The 20,454-nt window shown below is 47.1% G+C and overlaps 1 protein-coding gene across 1 annotated transcript; it reads right to left on the bottom strand.

The window, feature by feature from the left end:
- Positions 1-812: 812 nt before the first annotated feature.
- On the bottom strand, positions 813-15,062 carry NUCB1 (nucleobindin 1). The gene is made up of 13 exons (XM_044448019.1): positions 14,960-15,062; positions 13,945-14,074; positions 11,221-11,328; positions 10,294-10,426; positions 9,507-9,610; positions 8,210-8,395; positions 7,990-8,080; positions 6,275-6,333; positions 5,884-5,976; positions 4,188-4,277; positions 3,029-3,199; positions 2,296-2,410; positions 813-1,568 (listed from the first exon to the last, which is right to left on the bottom strand). Exons 2-13 carry the CDS (start codon positions 14,053-14,055, stop codon positions 1,456-1,458), a joined length of 1,374 nt encoding a protein of 457 aa, XP_044303954.1. The 5' UTR covers positions 14,056-14,074; positions 14,960-15,062; the 3' UTR covers positions 813-1,455.
- Positions 15,063-20,454: the final 5,392 nt, after the last annotated feature.

Here is a 20,454-nt window from a genome sequence, read left to right on the forward strand (position 1 = left end):
CAATCCAAGCAAATATATAGATCCTTGGCAGCGCACTGACCGGCCATGTGAAAGCTCGGATGAATCGCAGCTAATGAGTCTCAGCATGTGACATCATCGCCTGGCACCGGTACTCCTTTCCAAGCATGCGCATGGCCCCTCTGTGCGCTGTTATCTGATGCTCGGCTGCTGGGGTGATGCTGTGGCACCTTGGCTCGCATGCCGACAGAGAAGGCTCTGCATGCCCGCTGTGGCATGTGTGCCATAGGTTTGCCACCACTGGCCTAGAATATGCCACCCCCATAGAGTTTGCCAAAACAGAATTTGGCCTCCAAGCTGAGTGAGATGCAGTACCCTTCTGCATGTCTGGCTAAGGCTAGTTTCTGGGTTTTCTCTTTTGAGTCAGTGGTTTTAGTTGCATGGCATTTTCTTGCGTTTTAGTTGATTTTTTGAGAGATACATGCAAAGCCAGTTAATCATGTCTGTGTGTACACCTGTGCCCAATCTCACTGCAGAGGGGCCAAGGAGGAGGATTCCTTTGGTCCAAGGTAAGAAAAATTAGGCCTACGGAGCATCTCCTTGACCCAGAAGTTTTATAAAAGACATCATACCTTTGCTAGGCTGGGGATGGCAGTGACAAAAATGTAATCGGTTTTTAAAAAGTAACACAGAAGCCTTCTTTCTGCCTAAACATGTATAGCATTGCACCTGTAACACTTAATGTAAGAAAGGACTAAAGGCGCAATCCTATGCAACTGTAGATAAGGAAAAGGCCTACAATTCCCAGCATGCCCCAGCCATCCATGCCAGTTGAACACAGCAAAGGGCACCAAAAGGGTTCAACAACTTTATTAAATACAAGGATCCCGATTATTTCAAAATAACATCCAGCTTCATCAATATCTGTGTGCTTAAAAAGCATAATACTGCAACCCCATCATGAAGAAAACACGTCTGAGCAAGAGCACTGGATGTACAGGGCTGCTCTCAGACATCCTTCCCCACCCAGCCCGTTCAGTCACCCCAAGATCTTCAGGAAGCCTAGCATAGAAGAACCAGAGAAAACCCAGGGAGGCTGTGGTGTCAGCTCCCCGTATCTTCTCTCCTTGAAAGCCCACCCCACTTAGCTTTCCACATGGCAGGCACCCTCCAGTGCCCTTAAAAGTTCCCATCATGGGCTCTCCTGCAGGCATGTACTGGCTGGACAGAAACACAGAAGTCCAAAAGAGTGCAGGGTTTGGCTATGAAAATGTACACTTCTCTTGGTTGCTGTGGAGCAATTAATGAAGGAACAGGCAGGGACTGGCCTAAGGACAGGGTATCATTAAGACTCCTTGCAGTTCTCAGTAGTGAAAGAGCTTTCCTGCCGGCCCCCACAGCCACTGTCTTGGGGGGAAAGTTTGGTTTCAGACACTCTGAGTGCAGGATAAGAGAAGAAAATACAAGCCTCGCACGCACGCACACACAGAGAGAATTCTACTGGATGACGACTCCTGGGTGTTGTTGATTCTGAGGGGGTTCCATCTGGTTCTGCTCGGGAGCTTTTTCCACAATGGACTCTGGCCGTGACTCAGCGGGAAGGGCTTGATCTGGAAAGAGAAGATCAGACGGGGCTTGCAGCTGCTGCCTCACCTGCACTTCACTTGCCAAGACTCCTGCCCCCCTCCTGACCCACCCAGCAGTCACATGACAATCACACCCCCAAATCTGGAGTGGAGGACAAGGACAAGGCCAGGAGCTGCAGGTGGCCAGGCGGCTGGAACGTCACGTGGGCACGTGGAGATGCATCATAACCTCCCCAGGCTCTCTGGAGCAGGGTGGAGACAGGGGCTTCCCGGCTGCTGCTTGGCAGGAGTACCTGGAGCACCCTCACCTCCTGCTCCTCCAATGGCACTGCTCCTCTATTCCCCCTCCCCTTTCCTCACCAGGATCAACCATTTCTTAGGGACTGATGCCACCCCTGTCTACTCAAGGCCTGCCCTTTTTAAGACAGGGCCAGGTTACTATGACAAGGGTTGAACAGCTACCAACCTACTTCTAATGCACAGTACTTTTTCCCCTTCCACACTGGCAGGGTTGGGAATTGCTATCGGACACATCAGCAGGATGTCAACCCAACGAAGGCTGACCCAATCCAGCCTCTTTGTCAACTCTGTCTTGAATAGGACAGGGTGCTCAGAGGACATTTGAAAGGGCAGGGCAGGATCCTTCCTCTTTCCAGGAAAGTCCAGAACAACCCCTTGTGCCGACCACTAACCCCTCCCAAACAGACAAGCCCCCCTCCCTGAAGAACCCAGGTGCTCTGGCAGCTCTTACCTGCTGGGGCTGCATGAGGTGGCTGGGCTTGAAATTTCAGCTCTCCCCCTGGTCCAGCTGGGGGAACCTGCTCAGGCTGCGCCTGGGGCTTCCTTTGTTCCATCTGGAGCACAACCTGGAGGAAATCCAGATGCTGAGCAGGCTTAAACATCCCCCCACAAGCAGATTCTTCCCCTCCCAGGCCACCTAAACTGAGACTGCAGCAGATTGCTCTCCGTATCTCCCATTTACTATGAAATGCTCTCCCTTGAGAGGTATGCCTGGTGCCTGATTTATTAGATGTCTGATCCCAAGGCAAATACCTTTTTATTTTCCAAGTTTTCTGAAGGAATCCTTAACTACAGCTTGCTTTGTCTTTAGCATGTTTAAGACTGTGCTTGGAAATACCCTTTAAAATCTTTATCTTTAGCTCCTTTTGTTTGTTAGAACAGTGGTAGACTTTATGGCTGTTTTTAAAGCATTACCTTCTAAAGTTTTTTACCACTAACTTTTATTGTGCTGGATCTTATTTATAGTCAAGCCTATGGCTAGAGCTCATTAAATAAAATCCACATTTTCTAATGCCTATTTGTGCATATACTGGAGCGAGCAAAAGCAATGCAGAATATGAGACCTCCCAGAACGACAGCGTGTGAGAATCAGACTAAGGTCCACAGGCAAGCAGATCACACATGGAGCTGGGTGTTTTGGCCTGAGCTCCCACCGGGCGCCACCCAGATCCAAAGCTCCGTACCTGTTGATACTCCCTCTTCTGAGCATCAAGCTCCACCTGCCGCTGCTGCAGCTCTTGGTGCTGCTGGCGGAGCTGCTCGGCTTGCTGGCTTAGCTTTGCCTCCTGGGCCATCAGCTCTGCCTCGAAGCGCTGGAGCTCTGCCTCCGAGTAGACCTGTGTTTCTTCCACTGTCTGGATACGGGAGCAGTGAGAGAGGGAGCTCACTCAGCAGTTACTGGGAGCTGATCTTACACGATATCGGCAAGCGTTACAATGGACCAAACAATCCCAATCCCAGATTTTTGAATTATCTTGGAAAAGTGAAGTAGAACCCTCTTACAAGCCAGAGTACCAAATGTCGTTTAAGGGAAGATTTCAGGGCTCAGGCCAGCAGGACAGGACAGAACAAAAATGAAGCAACCCTCTTGGATTTTCATATTCCATGTGTCTTCAAAGGGCTCTGTCTCCTAAGGAAAACCCAGTTTGGAAGAAGGGTTGCACGGATGGGGGAGGGCAAGGCATTTGATCAGAACAATACAAGTGAGGGTGAAATACATGTGGACAAATGGCCAGCTCATCTGGGGAAGCAGATGCAACACAGATCATGAGGGCCCCTGGACCTTTCTTTCTGGAAGCGACCACGGGACACCCCCTGTTTCAAAAGCTGCATTCCAGGCCTGAAGGCAAAGAGAGCTTTCAAATTATTGGTAGGAAGAGTTTGGAACTTTAACAGGCTAGTATTTTTTGGCCACACCTCTAGTGCCTTCAGCTCTGCCCACCACTGGAATGCTGCTATGGAAACAGAGGGGGGAAACCTTGACAGGAGCTGGGAAACCACCAAATAATTGGAAGGGAGAATCCTAAAGGGCCAGATGCAATCTCAGAAAAGCTGGATGTGGCCCAAGTTTGAGATTCCACACCCTGCAAGACAGGGGTCCTCAAACTTTTCCACCAGGGGGCCAGTTGAGAGCTGCCGGGGGTGGGAGTGGGCCAGTGCGGGAGTGGTGTGCGTGGCGAGGCAAGGTGCGGCCGGCTGCCCCTGGCGAGGGGAGGCGAGGTGCAGGTGGGCAGGCACAGCGAGGCGGGCACACGAGGCAGCGGCTTGCTCACTTGGAGACTGTTTCCTCCAAGCGAGCAAACCGCTGCCTCCCCGTGCGCGGGGCGAGGTGCACTCACTCACCTTCCATCCATCCACTTCATTAAACTCCTTCTTCTGGGTGGATTGAAGAAACTCATCCAAGGTCACTAGTCGGTCCCTGTTAAGGTCCACCTGCAGGAAGATAAGAGGTTGTGAAACGATCATAGAAATCTCCTCCCCCCGTCATTTCTGATTAAGTCCATTGCCATTTTCAGCCCTACCCTCATTTCTTACATTTGCCTTCAAAATCTGTTCGAGTATGAGAGGTCTGAAACAAATAAGTGGGGATTCTCTACTCCCTTCTTCTCCTCACTTTGGTCTGTTATGCAGTTGCACAGCACATATAAAAGATACAAATCATGACTCTTCAGAATCTCAGCTTGGTGTTTCTTAAAACACAAAACTAATCAAGGTTCTAGCCCTCATGGATGTAAAAAGGATTTCCCAATATATTTCCTCAAAAGTATATTCCCTTCCTCTGCAAGAGGGAAACCAAGCTTCTTCTCGTAACAAAGAGTTACAATGAAGTCCAGCACCCTGCATGAACCAATTGTGGATTTGCGTGGAGGTGACACATGCTCTGATATCACTTGCACTGCCACATTTTGGAACAGCTGTTTCTGAACACCCTTCACAAGGCAGCCCCTGTAAAACACGCAGGGGTTGTCTGTCCTGGAAGTCCCCACAAGCAGAGCTCAGCAGTAAGGGAAGTTTCATGAGCAAGCTGAAGTGAAAATGAAAGTTCTAACACTGAGTGCATACGCTTGCATTTGAGGGGGAGAATTTAAGAGGAACCTGGCCAGATTTCCCAGAACAGACCTGCCGCCCGCCCTGTTCTTGAAGTCTGCAGAAAAAGCAAGAAAAAGAGAAGCTCCAGTTCAGCACTTTCAACCACAGCTAGCTGAACCTACACCACCTTTTCCCCCATGTGCCCATGCCGGCTTGAAATTATGAATGTTGCAGATGGCGGAGTGGGTGGGGGGGGACGGGAATGAAGTACACGCAGAGGGCAGCAAGTGGTGCTTGGCGGGTGTGGGGAGAGCAGCCAGGCCCAACCTTCTGCTCCCCACCCTAGTTGCAGGCTTTAGTTCTCTGCCTCCACCGTGCCCTGTGGGATGCATGTTAGCAGACATAGTTTTGACTGCCTTAATTCCCTGTTTTTCCAGACTCACTAATTATTCTCATTTTCACTCTCACCTATCCATTTTAGGGGTTCTGCAGAGGAATTTTTGTTTGTCTGTTTTCACTAAGCCAAACCTCCTTAGAAATTCTAGAACATCCTTTTACTAATGACACATAAAAGACATAATGTATGATGGCAATAATAATCTAAATCCATTGCCTTGACATACATTAGAAATATGGGAAAAAACAAGTCAGAAGGGGTCTCCTGGGCCACCTAGTCTGACCTCCTGCTCCAGCCAGCTCTGCTCATGTAATCTCCATCCTTACAACATGCTTGCAAAGTAGGCCAGCATGATTTCCCACCACAATGCAGAGAATGGGTTGGCTGAGAGACACAGAACCCAAACCACAGCCCATTAACCCCATGCCACCGTTCAGGGCAGAGACGGAGACAGGAACACAGGACTCCTCATATTCTTCGCAGATACCCAAAAATCATCTCTATCCACCTTTTATCCACCGCCGCTCTTACAAACAATCTAACACACCCACACCTCCCCAAATCAGGATGATCTTCTGCTCTGAGAGCAGGAAATGGCGTCCACGCACTCACATTGGTCATGACGTGTTCCCGCATACGCAACCGCTCCTCTTCCATTTCTAGCATGTCGTCTTCCTCATTCCGAGGGTCGTAGACTTTTTCCAGCTGCAAGGTGGGGCGGGGGGAACAGGGCAAAGACAAGGCTCGAAAAACCTGTTGCTTTTCTCCTGCCTCTAGCACACAGCCATCCCTGCCCCAAGCGAGTTAGATTTCACGCGTCCGCCAACGTTTTTGTTGGAGGGGGGTGTCGGTGGGCACATGTGCCATTTTGTGGACGTGACACAGGGGTGGCTTGCCTAATCACAGAAGGGCTGCCAAAGTGGCTGCCAGCCATCATAAAACACCCAAATCCCCGAAGAGGAACTGGGGAGGTTAGAGAGAAGTGACTTGTCCGAGAGCCTACCTCCTTCGTGAAGAGGGCCTCTAACTCTTGCTCATCTAGAACTCCATCACTGTTGGTGTCTGAAAAAAGAGAAGAGACCATTGACTAATGGGGAGCGCTCCAAACGCACACGATTGTGCAGCCCAGGGCATGCCTCCTCGGAAGAAAGTCCCCGCTGGGTTCAGCAAGGCTGACTCCCAGGTTAAGTGCAGAAAAGGCTTCAGCCCAAGCAACTTAAGCCAGACCTCCCTCTTTTGGTCCCAATCCACAGCTTGGAGAGAACACCGTCATGCAGAGCTGGGAGCCAAACGGTAGGTATAGAACAAGCTTCCCCATCTGATGCCCCTCCAGTAGTGTGGGACGAGAATTCCCATACACCTCCAGACATGCTGTAATCAGGACTGACCTATGGTGTAATCTCAGGGCTTATATTCTGACTCAGCAGAATATCCTAGTACACAGACTGCCGCTGGCTGTATTTAGATAGAGCAATAAACTGCAGAAGTGCTAAGAATTTGGAAATGTGTTGGATCAGACCAAAGACTTTTCTAATCCAGCAATCTGCCCACACGTTGGCCAAAGAAATGTCAGGCATGAGGGAAATAACACTCTGCTACTCATGCTCCCCAGTATCTGATGTGCAAAGGCAGACAGTCTCTGGAATGGGGCGGCATAGAAATGTTTTAATAAATAAATTAAATAAATAAATAATCTACAGCAATCAGGGCTAGTAGCATTATCTTCCATTAATCTGTCTGACAATAATTTAAAGCAATCCAAGTTAGTGGCCATCACTACATCCTGGGGCCAGCTGTTCCACCATGTGACGAGGCAGTGTGTTAAAAAAAAATAAAAATAAAAATCAGGCCTCTTTTTCTCCCTCCTGAATTTCCCACCATTCAGGTTCATGGGATGTGACTGCAGAATCTGCAGTATTATGAGAAAGAGGTATCCTTACCCATAATATTGCATAACTTTAAATGCCTTTGGAAGGATTCCCCTCCTAAACTCACCCCCTTTTTCCAGCTAAAAGAAACAAAAACAAAGATTCAGGGTTTTCCCATCCCTGGTTTGTCAGGAAAAGGACATACCAGGGTCAAGGTTTAGTTTAGCTGCCATCTCCTGGTGAGTTCGGTAAATCAGAGGTGCTCCAACAGTGAGCACAAGAAAGTTGTTCACCAAGAAACTGGAGTTACCCAGCAATTCTGGCTGCTCATTATGTCCAAATACAGCCACTGTGTCAATGCCACAGGCCACAGACATATAAGAGAGAGACATAGGCATATATGGTACTACTTGCATATTATACCAGCAAGAGTACCTGGGGATCCAGGTGCCTTGGGGCACAGGTGAGGAAGCTGCTTCTGATTGGAGCATGTGAATCACCTCCCAGGCCAATCTGGTGGGCTGGCAACATCAAGGGGTGGAGCCCCACCTGGAAGCCTCTCCCCCTCCACTGACACCATCACCCTGCCTGTTTTTCCCTTCTTCATGCAAGGAGAGGCAGGGCGTGGCACACGCCTCCCTGCACAAAGAAAGGGACTTGGCCGAGACTGGGGGCACCGGCCAAGCTGGGCTCCCCCTTCCCAAGTGTGGTGGGCTGAGAAGGGTCAAAGGAACGACAGGAGGTGACAGCAAGGATTCCTCTTCCCAAGCAGCGAGGCGAAAGCACCCGGGGATGGGACGCTCAACAGGTTGGTCAGGGAACTTCTGGGAGGTGCCTTCCCTTTCCTTACCGTGCAACTTGAAGAATGTCTTGGGGTTGAACTCACTGGGGTCCAAGCCATCCGTCTCCTGCCAGACCTCCTTGAGCTGGTCACGGCTGCCCTGCATCGGGGAGGGGAGGGGAGGGGAGGGGAGGGGAGATGTGGTGCCTGTTCAGCAATCCAGACGAGCCAAAAGAACATTCTTCATCTTGGGCACCCCGCCCCCCAAAAAAGGGAGCGATTCCCTCACCGGGACGTTGACCTTGGGATGCTCCTTGTGCTTCTTCTTGAGCTCCTCAAAATGAGCTTCCTCCTCACGACGCTTTTCCTCATCCAGAGATTTCAGGTACTCCCGACGCTCATGCTCCTTCATCATCTCGTAGCGCTTGAACTCCTCATGGTGAGCAGCATCGTAGTTCTCCAGGTCCTTGGTAGCCTGAGGTGCGAAGGAGAACACAGGTGAAGACTATTCATTTGGTGGCTGGGAACCTCCAGTTTGGTAAATAAACTGCTTCTTTCTCACGACAAAGCAGCCTTATTTATTTAGTAAATTTCTAGCCCTCCCCATTAGCCATACAGCTCCCTGGGCGGGTTACAGCAACAAAATAAAATTTAAACATTCAACCTGGCACTCCAGGTGTGCTGGACTACAAACTCCCACAGTGCCTCACCCAGCTGAGTGACAAGAAGGATCCTTTGAGAAAACAAAACATCTGTCAGGGCTGTACCACATCTGACCAGAGGCAGCAATTTGTATGCCTGAACACTCCTGCATAACAGAAAAACCTCCTTGCATCTAGTAAGCCAGCACATCGAGGAGAAGGCTTCTAGCCATGCCATTTCCCTGAATGCTTGTTTTCAGTGTGCAGAGACCGCATAACTTTCAATACCCCCATTCTCACCCTCCTCCCCAGGAACCCCAGAGAGTCCTTTGCTCACAGCCATGTCCTGTCAGTGCTGCTAAGACAGCAGGGCTCTGCTAGGGCAAGCACAGCAACGCGAGACTCCGACTGCTGGCAAAGGAATGCACCAAGAGGCGAGAGGTTCAAGGTTCAAAGCTCAACTTGGTCAGGATGCCGCTAGGCTGATTCGGCAAGCCACACTCTCAGTCTCAGCCGCAAACACTTGTGCCACAGGGAAGCACCAGGACTGCCCTATCTTGCAGGGTCACTGTTGCAACTCTAATAAAATAGAAGTATACGAACACCTCGGAAACAAGAAAGCACAGGGACTGGGGCAAGCCCCTTCCCCACAGCCTTCTCTATTCCTCTGGCAAAGACAGAGGAGCCCAGCCTGCTTCTTAGAACTTGGAGGAGTTGCGGGGTCAGGTCACTTCGGCAGAGATACACCACGCTTTGGAGGAGTTCGCAGACACAACACAACTCTGGCCCACACACAGAGCAGAGAGAGTAGTCCAGTACTGGAAGTCAGCGGGTTGGGGGTGGCTACACCCTGAGAGCATGCACAACAGGCCCTGCGATCCACCACCCCAGAACAGCCTCGATTTGCTATCTGGAAAGAAGCTAGGAAGTAAGATCGGGACCTACCGCTTGAATGAGCAGCTCTAGGTCTCGGGCTTCAAAGGTGTGCTGGTTTTGAGGATCCAGGTGTTCAAACTGCTTCAGCAAAGACAGGTGATCGATCTGCACATCTGGGGGGAAAAGCAGGCAGAAGAGGGAAGGTTTTCTATCTGGCCTAAATTAGAACAGCCCTATTTGGAGGCAGTCTGCCTTGGACTTCCTGGTTCTAGGGAGCAGACCAGGAGACAGGCTCCCTGTGACGAAGCCCATTTCACAGGCACTAAGGCACCAGCTTGCCTGCTGTAAGGAACAGCTCCAGCCTAGGCAAGAGCAACTTTTGGGCTTATGCGGCCAATTCATGGGGCTTTGGCTGAACAAGCGTACCACATAAACGTGGCCAACACATAAATGTCAAATCCAGAATTGAGAATTGTTAAACCACTACAACTGGGTGTGATAACCTATCATAGACAAGAGGCATTGAGAGGTTGTTGGAGCATCAGAATCAGCCCTCAACCCTTTATACAGGAATCCAGGGTTAAACCCAATACTACCAATTCTGCCGGCCACAGCTGCACCAACAGAACCCGAGACCTGTGGGATCCCAGCATTACCAGTTCCCAGACTCTCGAGGGCAGGCGGCCCCACTCTGGTGCCTTCCAGATATCTGGACTTCCGCTCCCATCAGTCCATGCTAGCACAACCAACAACTAAGAACGCTGGGAGGTGTTGTTCAAAACAAAAGGAAACGAGGAAGGCCGATCCACAAGGGGTTGAAAGCCCCCATCCTCAAATCACTCCATCCCCAGCTCACCCTGCTCCATGGTGGCATCCATTTTGGCCTTCAGCAGCATCCGGAGCCGGGACACCTCCTGCCGCTTCAGCTCGTCAAGTTTGGTGCGGATGTGGTGGCTGACAAAGTCCAGCTCTTTGCTGAGCTTTCCGCTCTGAAAGGAGAGAGGGACAGCAGACTAGCTGAAGCACTGTATCCCCACCTCTGCCCCATTGATATCTTCACAATAATTCTGTGAGGTACGTTAGCTGTGATCAGTTCAAGATCATCCAGTAAACGAGGGAGTCCCAACCTTTGTGGGCTATTTGGAACTTGGAATGGGTGTTGTGCGCACTCACAGAATGGCTGCTGCTATGAACACAGCCAGTCACAAGACACTCGCTTCCCAGAATGCAAGCTGGTGAGACTAAAAAGGAACATGCTCAAGAATTTAAGGGCAAGACAGAGGTGGGGTCTGAGCATCAAAACACAAAACCAATCTTCTGAAACCAAATGAAGAGGATGCTGGAAGGCAGGTTTTTGTTCTGCAGTCTCCCACTTAAAAATAACCCACAAAGCCTTAATGAAATTAAAATCAGGGGCAGGGAACCTGACAGGCACCATGAGAGGGGTCTGCAGGAACACCAGGGTCTGCGGCTCCACATTGGATACCTGGGAGTAGGCTTTGGGATTTGAAACTTAGCCTTCGCAGTCGAAATTCAACATGGCAACACTTGTTATTCCGATGTTTCACTTTAAGCAGTAGCATCCCTGACTCGCAGAACAGAAAATTAACATATCGAAGACTGTGTGCAGCCTTCAACACCATAAAAATAGAAATACTGCACCCAGGGAAGCCCCAGTTTTGCTGCCTGCCAAAACTACTTTGCAGGATGTCAGCTGAAAGCAAGAAATCTGCTCTCATTAGCATACAGAGTCCCATTCCAGTCAACATGCATTTCAGCTCACCTTGATGTCCTCTGCATTGGCCGCTTGGAGCTTTTCCCGGAAGTGTCCATCCGTTTCCAAGACGTTGATCACTTCTTGCAGGTAGCGATGATAATACAGGCCTGTGTCCTGCATCAAAGCAACAGCAGAGTCAGATCCGCTGGATGCTAACTGGGGAGCAAGGGTCATGGCTTGGTGCTGAAAAGGCAGAAGGTCTCCAGATTCAGTTCCCTGGAATCTCCACAGAGGGGCAAAGCCTCTGCTTGAGAGCTGGGCCGGTCAGGGTGGAGCAGGACTCGGCACTGATATACTCCTTGCAGAACTGGAAAGCCACCAAGCCCCTGATGTAGATCACTGGCTGAAAAGCCTCTTGGAGCTCATGGCTCACAAACTGTTTACATAAGAAGAGGGAAGATCTATGCCAAAATGACTGGCCAATTTTTTAAGAACTCTGTGTGGACTGAGGAGTAGAAGACCATACTTCTCCTGCTCACAATCCCAGCACTATCAACACTATACTCTCTTTTACTTATTTTTATTTCTTCCCTCCACCAACCACATTCTTTTTTGGTTAAATAGTACTATATTAGGCAACTCAGCATAGCAAGAAACAGATCTCCAGATATTTGGAATTCAGCTCCCAGAAGCCCCTGCCTACAAGGCCAAAGGTCAGGAATGCTGGGTGTCCAAATCCAAAATCCAGGTTTTGCCTACCCCTGATTAGCAGAAGTGAATGTGATAATTGTAAATGGTTTAATATGTAAGGTACTGAACTTAGCACATTTTAGTGACTGGAATGGAAGCCATGGAAAATGGAAGCTTATCGTTGTATCTTGTACTTGTAAACTGTAAAATTGTGACAGAGAGAAGGGAGTTTCTTTTATTGCTAGTAAACTCCAGTCCTCCGTCAACTTCACTGGCTTCCCATTGAAGCCCGGGCCCAATTCAAGGTGTTGATTATGACCTATAAAGTCCTAAACAGCTTGGGTCCTGGCTACCTGAACAAGCGCCTACGTCCGTATATGCCCGACCGCCCTTTGAGATCTGCGGGAGAGTCCCTTCTCCGGGAACCCTCCATGAAAGAAATTAGGAGAGTAAGTACTCGGAGAAGGGCTTTCTCTGTGGTGGCGCCCAACCTATGGAATTCACTCCCCAAAGAGGTCCGCCTGGCACCGTCGTTACTGGTTTTTCGGCGCCAGGTAAAGACCTTTTTATTTAAACATCATTTTAATTGTTAAAACATATGATCTGGCCAGGACTTCTTTTTCCTTCTCTTTTCTCCACCTATATTTTTATTTACTTATAAAATTGAAATTATCAGTATAAAATATTTATAACTCAGTGTATTTTTTGTATTTTTGTATTTAATGGTAATTTATTATGTTCTATTGTATTTCATTGTATTTTATTATGTTGTAAGCCGCCCCGAGGTTTCGGCAAGGGGCGGCATAGAAATGTTATAATAATAATAATAATAATAAAAATCTCATAAACCTTTAACTGAAGACAAAAAACAACATATTGCCTCATCCAGTCTAAGGAATCGTTATCATTGTCATATAGGAACAAGCAGAATATGCAATGACATGTTAAAATGTGGGGTGCTTCTCTTATTTTAAAGCCTGAGAGCCAGTGGCTCTATCCAGACATTCCATTTCTCTCTGATTTTCCCTTTAGCCCTTGGTAGATGCATCAGCCTGAATATCAGGAAAGAAGGGAATTGTATAGCACAATCAACATGGACACCTCTTTGTAAGGGGCAAGTAGCTATACTCTTGCCTCCAAGGGGATTACAATCAAACACTGGAGGGAGAGAGAACAGAGAAAGGGGAGGGAAATAGCAGAACCAATGCATAAAATATAAAGGTCTCCAAAAAGCGAATGTATTTATTCCAAAAACATGCACTTAGGCTCCATTTCAGTTGGGGATGGAGACTCTGCCAAAGGCTTAATTGTGTAGTTTGCATAAACTATGAGAGGCAGCATTATGTTGAGTTAGCATTAAGACAGCAAGGAAGAAAGTGCAAAGAAACAATCGGAGGGCACAACAAAACTTTAGAGACCTGAGAGTAGTTTATTATATGCCTCAGCCTAAAATCAGGTCAGTCAGCATCACTGAATATTATGTTTCCACCAGCCCTGCTAAAACTCAGTTCGCTTTTCCTCTCTTCCCTCTGCACTCTTTTTTCTTTTCTGATGTGACTTTCTAGATTGCAAACCTTCAATCAGGGGTGGTCTTGTTTTCACTAACTCATTCTAAGTCACTTCATGAGCCTTTTTAGTTTAGGAGCAAAATAAAGACATTTGAAGCAAACACATTTTGGAGAAACAGTTTTGTCTGTAAGGTCACCAATTGTGACCAGCTGGACAATTCAGATTTCAGGGTAAGAAGGAACCTTGGTACAGTTTGTGCTTAATGGGGACAGAAAACATAAAAAAAGCCTTCTTGCTCTAGCAACCTCATATTCCAATCAGAGCTCACTTCCCAGAAGAGTTGGACACTTTTAGAGGAAGAGTTATACAAGACAATGGGTGAGGGAGACTTACTGGCTTTATTTTATCCATAAATTAATCCATAAAATTGCATCCATAGTTTTATTCATTATTCATATTGCATGTTTTTAAAATAATTTATGGTCCCTATTTTAAAATAATGCACATTTTATACACATTTTAAGTATTGTTTCAGTGAATTCTTATGCAATAATGCTGCCTTCTGCTATGCCATATGAATTAATAACTTACCGGCTGCTCTGGGGTAGCCTCTGCTTCTTGTTTCTCCTTGGGTTTTTCCTTGATGGGCACACAGTTTACCAACCCTAAAAGGGCAGCGCCCACAACCCACATCAAATGCATTGCCTTGTTTGCCTGCTGCCTGCAAAAAGATTAACAGTGTAAAGGATGATGAGGGAAACAATTACTGCCGTTCCTGCTTGGAGCAGACTTTTGTTTAAAAGTGACTGCAGCGCAGGAGAGACGTAGCCAAGCAGGAGGGGAAAGTCCAAAGAGCAGAACACAAGTAAAGCGCCAGAGAGGAGACAATCCTACAAAAACTAGGACCCACGACACAAGGCTCAGATGAGAAATGAAGTGAAAGTATTCCCCTGTCACAATAAAAAATATAGGAAAAAGAGTACTTTCTACACATATGCACACAAAAAGATGACACCAAAAGTGACACAACAAGCAGTTTCTTCAACATTGAGGCTGGCTGGGGTCAACGTGAGCAATGTGTTGCCGGTGCCAAGGACTAGCACATCGCTAGTCAAAAGAGGCATTTGAGTACATACATCCTGTTCCACTCCCTGCTGGGCAACCCAGTACACTCCGGATTTTTAAGAGCACAGCTCCCACCAGCCCCAGACCGCATGGTTAGTTCTGAGGGCGGCCATCCAAAACACCTGGAGGGCGGCAGGTCACCTAACCGAGTCCAAAACTCATCAGAGAAAAGATCTAAGTCTGGGAAAGGGCCATCATGTAGCTATCATCCTTCGCAAAACCTGCTAGAATTTATTGGAAACACTGATCCCCAAGAATCAGGAAAATATGGCGAAGGGTCTAGCTCGCTGGAGAGCAAAATGCTCTCTACATAAACTCAGAGGCACCCTTTTCATCTCCTCAATGAATCCATTTTCCATCATTACTGCGCTAAAAACCCAAATGTTTTAAACGGGCTTAAGTTTAGGGTTAACCTAACACTGGAACACAGACTACAGGACTCAGCCCTAAGCCTGAAGCAAAAACTCCGGAACTGACCCACCTCTGTCCAACGCTGCCCGAACGTTCTACCACCTCCGCAGATCCGCTTCCTCAAGCCCTCGGCAAGCCCCGCCCTCTTGATCTGCATACGGGACCACGCCCCTTTCTTCACGCCAGCTTCGGCTTGTCACATCCGGCGCTCCATTTACGTCATGCCCGGATTCTCGACTTTTTGCATATGCAGCCACACCCCCTCTGGTTCTTCCATTTCCTATCTGCGGGCTGAGCCTGGTTTCTTTTTCCACGGGGAACATTTCCTTTGCCTCGTTTATTTCCTATAGAAAACAGGAGAAGAAAAGGGAGGGGGGCATGTAGGGGATGACATTAGGGGTTACTATTTGGCAGGAATTGCTGCCAGCCTTATTTGGAATGCACAAATCAACCGTGATCAGGTGTGAAATAGTAAGGCGAAAATGCTTTTGAGCATGAGCATAGTACATTTTTAAAAATCTTAGCGAACTTATTTATTCAAAGTATAGAAATATTTCGTAGGCTTTTTTCCGCAATGGCTTCGATTACAATGAATTTGTTGGCCCTTTAAGATAACCACAAAAGCCACTTGCAACGGGCTGCTCTTCTTGCTAGGTGCGGTCAAGGTCGTCTCTGACTTACGGCAATCTTATAAATGAGTGATCTTCAACCTTGAGCGTCCCGCGCAGCGCTTGTAAACGCAAGGCTTTCCCTTCAGGAATCGATCCATCTCATACTGGCATTTGGTCTTCCTCTTCGGCCTTCGATTTTCCCTAGCGTTATTGCCTTCTCTCTCCCTAAGCAAATCGTATGAGTGCGTCTTTTGTTCTTTCTGTTTGCCGACCAAGGAGCCATGCTTTGCTGTACAACAGCATGCCAGACAGGAACACGTTGCTCTGCGTGGAACAGGAAGAAATCTTTGCAAAACCAGTGACAGTAAGGGGCTGGAATTTGATAAGGGGCTGTAGTTCAGGATTATAAACATGATGGAAATATTTCAGATGATGGAAATATTTCAAATATTTCAAACTTCATTTAAGAGAATAAGAACCAATTATGGGTTTATCTGTTCAAGGGTGTAATCCTATGTACATTTAGACAGTGCCCAGCATTCCCTACTAGCTACACTAGCTGAGATATGTGGAGAATTTAGGCACCTACAATGACACCTCCCACATACACACAGCTTTGTTTTTTGTCATAAAGACCATGCAGTCTCTTCTGTGCTCAACAAAACAATATAAAATCTGACTTGACTTTGCTGGGAACATATAAGCAGTGCTGAATCAGACCAAAGGCCTGCAGCCTGGCGTGGCCAACTGGAGACCCACAAGCTCTCAAGTAGCACTCTTCCGGCTTGTCCTTTGTAGGAACAGGTCTTACCAGTGGCTTGTAGTCTCTCTTCTTGAAGACAGCAAATAGCCACCAGGACTAGCTGATAACTTCATCCTGAAGGTAAGCAGCTTTTAGGGCCCCTCTGGTTCTTCCTTCCCGTTTCTTCAACTTTAAGGCTGCAGTACAATGCAGATTTAGTCTCCTGTGCTGACTGGGGACTGCTGGAAGTTGCAGGACTTTCTCTGTCTATTCATGCATAGATTTGTGCCCTAAATCAGGCTTGGACCTGATGCAGAGGCACCTTACCACTCCAGATTAGTACCAGGACCAACCTTACAAAATCCTTTCATTCAGACATCTCTTAATTTTCTCCAAGCTTTTTTTTCAGCAGCCTAATGTAAGGGTGGTGGTGGTGGTGGTGATTCATTTATTTAAATGTAGTGCTATTGTGGGACAAATTAAGAATCTCCCAATCACTCAGATACCTACCAGGAGATCCAAATCTACGTTCTGCCCATCCTGGCACACACAATTCACTTGCCAGAGCAAATGTAGCAGCCTGCCAGCCAGGTGAGGCGGTTCGGCTGAGGGCTGTTCCAAAGACGCTTTGCTGCCTGAAGTGGACAAGAGATGCCTGCAGTTCCCCATCCATGCATGTACAGAAGTTGGCTAGACTGGCCATCGAATCCTACACTGACAATGGGATGGTCCTCCATCTGGAAGGCATCCACCCTTCTGAAGAGGCTCAGCCAGGCTGTGTGAGGCTTACAGAGTCACAGGGACTAGGCAAAGTATCCAGGAGAAACAGCTGGGAGACTCCCCCCTCCCCCCATTTCTGCTCCCCAGCATCTGCAGCATGAAGTGATTGCCTCACTCCAGGCCTGGCCCTGTCATTAGGCCAGACTTACCCAATCTGGCATTTTCCAGATGTGTTGGACGCCAACTCCAGTAATCCCCCAACCAGGACCATACCTAGACACTTGAAAGATTAAGGACCTAGCTTCTGTTCATGATTATTGATGGGAATTTTTAAAAGCTAAACTGGATTTTGGGGGGTGGGGGGATTACAGTGCACTGGGAAGGAACGGTAATTGGGTTCCCTCTGGAAATCCATCCCTCTGAATTGCAGCTAAACTTAAAAAACTACCATTAGCAGTTGTGAAAAAAATTCCTAAATTTAAGTACCCTGCTAGAGTGTGTGTTTGTGGCAGGGGAGAGATGTTGCAACATATGGAAAAGAGGGCAGGGAGAGTTCCCACCCCAGGCTTCATCTTCCTTGAAAATACCTTCTGCATGGTAACGAAGCTGAGAAGAAAACCATGCATTGGTACTAATGGACACTAAGGCCTCTGCAGAATAGATCCAAGGCTTGGGAAATACATTTGGGACCTGAGGGCCCATGGGCCAGGCTGAGCAACACCACCTGCAAACATTTCTGGAGTGCATCAGGCGGAGGCTCAGGTGACAAAGAGCAACAGCGAGGGGTTAGAAGGGGTTGCCCCCCCATCTCACACAGGTCCATGTTGGATCAGTGGGTTGTACACTGCGCAGCTGCAGGCCATTGTGTTAGTAGGAATACAGAACTCTTAAATGTAGGGGATGCGGAACATGCGGTCCTTCAAACGTTGTTTGACTGCAGTTCCCATCAGCCCTGGCCAGCATAGCCAATAGTAAGGGATGATGTGATTTGCTGTCCAATGGTAAGAGGCCCAGATGCCCCCTCTACCCTGGTGTTAAAAGGACAGAAGTATATATAGTTTTGTGAGCCATGTGTATTTTGAAAAACAGGACAAAAACACAAACAAACACAGTCATACGCACCTTTTGACGGAAAGCAAATCTGGAGCAGAATGAGGAGGACAAAATGAGTTCTGGAGCAGGATCAGAAGGACAAAAAAATAAGCAATCAGGAAAATAGTGAGAACTTGAGAAAAATAGTACAGCTGGAGGATACCATTGTTTTTAAGGCAGAACTGTTACCTTCCCTATATTTATTTTGGTTGGTCACTCATATATTTCTTATGGATTGAGTGTTGTTATTATCATCATCCCACCTTTTTGAGTGTCAGGACCAAACGAGTGAATGCTCTGCCATCATGTGGCTGCTAAATTGCTGACACAGGAGACTTAAGGTGGGATTTCTGATCTGATCAGGAATCCATGTTGCAAGTCTTGCTCCCCACCTACACCTTTGATATGCTGCTGTGCGCCTGTCGAAGTGGGGACTAGAACCTGAATCTCCCGAGTCCCAGTCCAACACTCTTAACCGCTACACACACTGGCTCTGTAGTACATACACTTAACAGAACAAACAAAGAGTAAAGGATAAGTGCAGTAAACTAGGAAATGCATAGGTAAAACTGGAATCCATTCTCCACATAATCAGAGCCCCTGAGGCATGTCCCTTAAGGCATGCTAGAACCAGCCAAGGCTTGGCCAAGTTGGACACCATAGAAGAATAGTGAATTCCATTGTCTATACATTCTGGAATTCTTCCTTCCAGAATGAAATGCCTTTTTAATCTTTTGTGGTCTGGCACTGCCACGGTTACCCATTGTCCAATCAGAAAACAGTAACCTGCTTGGCAACCCTTGCCTTGAATGTTCAAGGAACTAGTATTAAAAGTACCTGCAGCAAGACGTAGGAGGAAAAATATTTGGGCAAGAAAGAAAGAAAGAAAGAAAGGAGAAGATTCAGTATTAAAGTTGAGAGTTTTCAACTCTGTGTGATTGACTAAGCTCAGTTCCCAAAGGGGGATTTGTTATTTACCAGCAGTAATGCTGTTGAAGAGTTTGTCGTATTTTTGCAAGGTCTGAAAGAGCTCTTTTGCACAATAGGGGCTCATCCATATACCAGCATAGGATTTCTCGGATTCCTACAGCGGGTAAAAAAAATAACTTGGACATGCTCCATTGGAATGATGGCATTAGCATGACAACAAGATTGAAATCACCAGAAGAGGTAAGAGACTTGATGGCTGAGTGGGAAAAACACGCACAGGGCAGTGGTGAGTTCATTTCGGATTGGTAGAATGTATGTGTGAGAAATTCCAGTGTGGGATTTGCTCTGAGAAAGTGGATGGAGAACCTGAAGTTGCCCTCTTTCGTGTCCCAAAAGGACTTGTTTTACATTACAATTCATTTAACGTGACAGAATTCACTAGTGCAAGATCCATGTGGTGGTAACCAACTGCTGACGTGTTTTGAAAAGTGTTAAATCACATGAGCACAACTAATGCCCACACGTGGCTCTCAGGTGTGGCCCACACTACCCAGAGATCAGAAATAGGGTCTGGGTTTTCCTTGCTAGTGCTAGCTAGGCAAAGCTTGAGGTTAGATAAACTTGTGAGAAATACGCTGATTGACAGCTATGAGCCGCAAAAGCTGTGAAATGCCTACGTTTAGAGACAGCATACCTCTGAGTATCAGATGCTGAGGATCAATAACTGAAGAAGACAATCACCTTTTGTTCATTGTTCTTTGGTGGTACTCTGTCTGCCCCAGGGACTTGGGACAAAAGGCCTTTTAGCCTGATTCAGCAGGGCAGTTCTTTTTTAAAATATTTTCTTAACATATACAAATACATAGAGAATGTAGAATAGAAAAAAACTAGTTTAAGCAGAACAAACTAAAGTGAACAAATAGACAAAATAAACAAAATTGCCAAAGGGATTTTAAACAAATACAGCCTATGTATTACAACCCCCAAAACTGACTGTTTCTGTCTTCCCACACTCTGAGTTTACAGAAAAGAAATTATTATTCTATACATCAACAGATTTTCTAATCAGTTCAAATTCTACTGCTTTCCTTTTTCTTTTCCAAACTCCCCTGAACATCCATTAATCATGCTAAGCACAATAATGTTTCCATTCGTCATTAAATTCTTCTAACGGTTTTCTATTTACACAGTTAGCTTTGCCATCACTGCATATTCTGCTAATCTATTTCCCCATTCTTCAATGGCTGGGTGCTCCAGTGATTTCCATTTAGAAGCTATTGTGATTCTTGCTGCTGTAATAACTCTGACATGTTTTTCAAAATGGTCTCTCGGACAATATTCAAAAGCATGTTCTTGGGACTCATAGGAAATTTAATTTTAAAGGTTTTCTGCATCTCTGCATGTATCACTTTCCAAAATTTTTGTGTTATTTCTAATGTCCACCACATATAACAGAAAGTCCTGTCCACC

Source organism: Varanus komodoensis, unplaced genomic scaffold (genome assembly GCF_004798865.1).
Source record: "Varanus komodoensis strain SLA01 unplaced genomic scaffold, ASM479886v1 scaffold53, whole genome shotgun sequence".
Taxonomy (NCBI): Eukaryota; Metazoa; Chordata; class Lepidosauria; order Squamata; family Varanidae; genus Varanus; species Varanus komodoensis.

Bases quoted from the DNA above. Each gene is read 5' to 3' on its own strand.
- NUCB1 (XM_044448019.1), bottom strand. From the start codon at position 14,055: ATGCATTTGATGTGGGTTGTGGGCGCTGCCCTTTTAGGGTTGGTAAAC. The intron at 5,977-6,274 runs GTAGGCTCTCGG...CCCACCTTGCAG, and splicing joins AGGCCCTCTTCACGAAGGAG to CTGGAAAAAGTCTACGACCC. The intron at 3,200-4,187 runs GTGAGTGAGTGC...TCCCGTATCCAG, and splicing joins ATGAAGTGGATGGATGGAAG to ACAGTGGAAGAAACACAGGT.